Source organism: Aplysia californica, unplaced genomic scaffold, assembly GCF_000002075.1.
Source record: "Aplysia californica isolate F4 #8 unplaced genomic scaffold, AplCal3.0 scaffold00256, whole genome shotgun sequence".
Lineage (NCBI taxonomy): Eukaryota > Metazoa > Mollusca > Gastropoda > Aplysiida > Aplysiidae > Aplysia > Aplysia californica.
Genome location: NW_004797526.1, coordinates 442,879 through 448,487, shown reverse-complemented (window position 1 = coordinate 448,487; position 5,609 = coordinate 442,879). Strand labels below are relative to the sequence as shown.

The 5,609-nt window shown below is 38.2% G+C and overlaps 1 protein-coding gene across 1 annotated transcript in view; it reads left to right on the top strand.

Annotated features, from left to right (window-relative positions):
- Window positions 1–5,609, top strand: part of LOC101846888 — a gene marked incomplete in the record, with an annotated part of 23,284 nt that overhangs the window by 745 nt on the left and 16,930 nt on the right. The window contains 3 exon segments of the mRNA XM_005100683.3: window positions 2,460–2,628; window positions 3,475–3,561; window positions 4,937–5,015. Coding sequence (XP_005100740.2) covers window positions 2,522–2,628; window positions 3,475–3,561; window positions 4,937–5,015 — 273 coding nt within the window.

Here is a 5,609-nt window from a genome sequence, read left to right as displayed (position 1 = left end):
GAAAGGTGCCTTACTGACTTGCATGTATTTGAACCTGAATAATTACTAGATCTAGATCTAATGAGACCTGTGTACTTAACAGGCTTGAGTCGATAGGGCCAAACCTAGATCTAAGTACGGCTAGACTGGCAGTCTAGCCGTACTTAAGTACGGCTAGCCACTTCGTTTTTTTATCTTGGTCTTGGAATGCATAGCGGGCAACTTTGACTTCGGGCAAGGTGCTAGATTCTAGATATCTAGAATCTACATCTAGATTTAGATCTAGAGATCGGGGCTCTTTGGAAATTACCTTCCCGTTTGTTTAGGCTACATAGATCTATATAAGAAGCAGAAAAGTGATTGCTAAGGACAAAAATGGGCGCTTTTTCAGTAGTTCCCACTCCGCAATTACGGCCACAATTGTTATTCGCGGGTTTTGGCCCCAAGAGTAGATCTAGGGGGGTTTCAGGGGGCTTTGCCCCCCTGACCTAATAAAAAACAAGGTGGGGGGTTTCAGGGGGCCAAGCCCCCCTGAATTTTACCATAATTTAATGTTTTGCAGTTGTTAGAGGTTTGATATCTTAGCTCGCCGCGGATCAAACATGATAGATCTCGATGTAGATCTAGGCTCAAATATAAGGGGGGGTGGGAACTACCGAAAAAGCACCCAAAAGTGGCCATGTAGGCTAAATGAACCCTACCATCGTTAGCCAGTAATAATTTTTGGCCAGATAAGCGGGATTGAACTTTGATGGATCCACCGGCACCACATGCGATTAAACGTAGAAGGACGCAAACTATTTTTAGGTAAGGCGGCCATTTTGTGTGACATCAGACCGGAACACCCCTTCAGTCATGTGTTAATATTATGTAATTATAGCCAACGGGATGGCACAACGCTTTGGTGCGATGTTTTTCCAGGAATGTGATATGATGCGGTGCTCCGATGACGAATAGTCTCTTTTATACACAGTAGATCTAGATTAGATCTAGAGGAAACGTTCTAAGAATGAATTCAATAGACGCAGTGAACCGGAAAATTAGGAAGCTCAAACCCGTCAATGTCTCAATGAAGGAAATTGTTGACATTCGTACAGTGTCAATACTGGAATTCCAAAACGAAGTGGCTAGCCGTACTTAGGTCTAGGTTTGTCCCCATTGACTCAAGCCTGTTAAGTACACAGGTCTCATTAGATCTAGATCTAGTAATTATTCAGGTTCAAATACATGCAAGTCAGTAAGGCACCTTTTGGTTTTGTCTGAAATACAAATACTTTAGGCATTGCAAACTAAAAATTTCATTTACAATTCAACCATCAATATTAAGTACGGCTAGCCTGACAGTCTAGCCGTCCTTAAGTATGGCTAGCCTGGCTGTCTACCCGTACTTAAGTACCGCTAGACAAAAAGTCTAGCCGTACTTATATAGGCCCTATTTTAACATTAGAAAACAGGAGGTTTAAAATACATGCACTGTCATTAAGGTGTACCTGGTTTCGTCTCAAATACAAATACTTTAGGTTCTGCACACTAAAAATGTATATATTTACAATTCAGTAGGCCTATTTTTTGTAAATGGTCAGTCTAGCCATCATATTAAGAATAAGTACGGCTAGACTGCGAGTCTAGCCGTACTTAAGTACGGCTAGACTACCAGTCTAGCCGTCATTAAGTACGGCTAGCAGGGCTCCCCTTTACGCTCAAATGTGCGTATATTACGCATTAAACCTGCAAATTACCCCCTTTAAGTTTTGGTTGTGCGTGAGCTTTACTCTTTATAATTTCATTTCGGGGGTTTGCGTACGCTGATTGGTCGCTCTAGGTGTGTCTGTGTGAATGTGCGTGTGAGTTAAATGTTTGCAAGCAAAAATTCTTATTGTAAAATTACGAGATATTGACTTTTACCCTTTAAGTTTCTAAAACAAGGGTTTAAATACCCCTTAAAATAGTAAAACAAAGGGTGAAGGAACCTCTTAAGTTGGCCTGAAAAGGGGAGCCCTGGGCTAGCCTCTTCCATTCCAAAATGTTATATATAGGCCTACCGGAAACACGTTATCGATTCTATAATGCGGTACCTCCTCGGCCTTCTTAAAATAGTCTGTGGGTATCCCAGATGACATCACATGACTATTTAAATTAACAGCCAATCAGAAAGTTCAGAAAGATGCGTCTTCTACGTTTAACGGCTTGTACCGGCACCTGCCCCCCCTGTTAGTAGGGGGGATTTATAATATTTAAGGGAGGCTTGCCCCCTGGCAAAAATAATTTTAAAAAGTCATGTTTTTCAAATTTAAAAAGAGAGACCAAAAAAAACGCGGATTTTCTTTTAGAGTTTTGGGTGGATTAACTTCATTTTCATAAGGGAGCCTACAAATGCCATGACAGACAATTAGGCTCCCTTCATGTAAATGAAGGAATTTTTGCTCTCATAATTTCATTGAACAATTGATGTATATGATCTCATTCTTCTTTTATCACAGAACGATGGTCAGCTCTTTGAGGATTTTCTTTGACTTGAATTGTCACCATCTGTCTCAAATCAATGAAACAGCAACAGACGCCAACAGAAATGACAAGTGCCACGTCAGCCGAGTCTGATCATGTCATACCAGTGAGGAAATTTTATGGCAGTGCCCATAGAAAACGAAGGTATACGCATAGATATCTACTATGTGTGTGACTACGAAAAATAATAGCTATGTAAATTAAATAAATTTTGTTTTCCCCACCCTGTGATTTTTATATTTTGTATACACACCTGCTGCTAGAATCACCGATTTTTTCTGAACTATTGTCACTTTGACTTCCTCCGATGTGTTTTTTTGTAAAGAAAGAGGCCTGTTTTTTTAATGGAATTAGATAATATTGTTAGTTGCTTGGTTTGTTAGTAAACCATGTATTAAAGTTAAAGAGCAGGGAGTCAGATTATATTATTTATAAAAATAGCAGTGAGGCACAGTGTGATAAGTAGTTCAATGGTCAGGGTGACTGACTGGCCTATCATCTTGTGATACTTCAATGGTTCAGCTGTAGGAACCCGACTCATGAAATGACTACAATGGAAATGCACAATGCTTCCTATATAAGTGACTTGTATTATTATTATATTTTTATTGTCTCACAGTATATTTAAAACTTTGATAGATTCAGGTTTTTAATTTGAATGAAAAGTGAAATATACAGCACTGATGTTTTGCATTGGACATTAATAAACCCACACTATTTCCAATATTCTACTTATTTTAGGTCTATATAGAAATAAAGACAGTGTCAAAAGTGATGTGGGAAGTATGAGTTTTGACATCTGAATGAATTATAATTTATGCGTATGAATAACGAGACAACAAATGGTTTGAATCATTTGGATACAGTGTATAAGAATGAAAAAGCACTTCAGCTCATCTCAATGCAGGTATCATGAATAAGATTAATTACAAGAAAAAGATTTGAAAACCGCATGACTGACAAATGCTCTGACATATTTTTCTCCGACAGGAAATGTCTGGACAGACCCAGAGGTCACGAGAGGCTGGACAAAAGGGATGTGTGGAGGTGGAAAGTTCCCTTGGACTACCATACCAGGTGACTGACCAGTGACTAGTTTCTCTCATTTACAAATCTTTTGTGACAATGGTCTTCAGTACACTTGAGTTACAAACATGATGTTGCTCTCTGTTTGACGTTGTTGTTGTGCTATGGACACTTGGGTTGACTGTTCCGTGTGGTTTAAATCCTTACCTGAACTCTTTATCAAAGTTATCTACGGAGAGATGGTTTCCCGGTATTCTTGAGCCCTCTTTCGGTATGAGTTCTAAAAATGACATAATATACATCACTAAATTGTTCCTTAAATCAAAACAGTGGAATTTAATTAACCTATTTGATAGTTCTTCATCTAATGAAAGTACTCCCAGTAAAAGAGACCTTTATTCGGCAATTGCCATAAAGCAATATAATGTTGATGTTGCTATAAACGAATGTGACAGATTCTCTGCCAGCGGATCTGCCTGCTAACCGTTGGGAGGAGCTTGGAGGAGATAAGGAGTTAAAAGGACATTCTTGAACTTGATTTGTTCGAGGAGTTTGAGTTTGTATGTCTTTCCACCCACTTGGCCAAGTCTTGATGAAAACAAAAGTAAGATCAGAAGTATCGCCTTTTGGATCACTTCACATTGTTGAAAGGGATATTTAAGACCTTGCCACTCTATATCATTTGATGTCCAGGGGAAAAATGGGAAATGTCACAAACTGAAAATCGTGAGGGTATCAATTTTGAACGCTTGTTGACTCATAACTGTATGTATATCTGTTCAACTGTTGGTTGATTATTGTTGTTTGATTTCCTGTTCAACAAACATCAGTAAACCACCAATCAAACAAATATGAAGAAAGTTTTTAAAACTGACTCTCTCACAATTTCCAGTTTGTGACTATGCCTGTTTTTCCTGTGGACTCCTCATATATAATATATTTACTAACCATGAAGTGTCATTCATCTCTCTACCTTTGCTTCTCCACTGTACCACATTTTTAAAAAATACATGGGTGGTTGGCAGGTGCTCTGGTGTGATTTGCTTTTCTTTCCTATCAAACATCTATCGTCCATATCGCCCCTTCTTCTTTTTTATGTTTGTTACTCTCTTGTAACACCTCTAATCTTCTGGCGCTCCTATGACCTTATGCAGTTGCGAGCGCCGTAAAACCTCTACTAAAACTAACTAACTTTAAAAATACTATCGGTTTTTATTTTATTATGAGGAGTGAGAAGCAGCAAATTTCTTACCTTGGTGCTCACATTTTTTATGAGTGTACATGCAAAGGTTTTTTTTGGTCCGTAAAGACTTTAAAATATATTTTCTAGTATAATGTCTTTACTCTATTCACCCACCAATACCAACAATGCAAGTATTCTATTCTATATAGTAAACTATGTATTGTTTTATTATTTTCTTCACAGACTTCTTGGACCCACATTTTGCTGGCAGACTTTTTACAGGCAACGCGACGCTTTTAAATTTGTGGAAGGATGTAATGAGGTTTGTTTGATGACTTTGTGGACGTGGTCTTTGAAGGAGAGATGTGTTGTTGTCATCCAAACGTGATGTATCGTTCCCTCTTTTCAGCCAAAGCAGAGACATCACAGTGAACGGTGTGGGTGGTTGGCAGGTGCTTTAGTGTGGTTTGCTTCTTCTTTCCTAAATAAACAATCTATCGTCCTTATAAATCTCTTCTCCTCCTTTTCTTTGCGTGTTTTTTTCTAGTAACACCTCTTATCTTCTCGGCACTCATATGACCTGATTGTGTTCCGAGTGCTGTAAAACTCTTACTAAAATTTAACTTTACCATGAATGGGGCATCTCATGAAATTATGGAGAGGTTTCTTTCACAGAGAAGTCTGAAAAAATGAGCACTATTTGATCGATGATGTTATGAAGATTTCCATATTTAAAGTGTCAAGCGATAATATAAACTGTATTGCTATGTTCCTGTCAAATATTGGTTTTACTTTTACAGACGAATCTGCTCTTAAGATTCTTCTTCGTCTTCTTCTTCTTCTTCTTCTTCTTCTTCTTCTTCTTCTTCTTCTTCTTCTTCTTCTTCTTCTTCTTCTTCTTCTTCTTCTTCTTCTT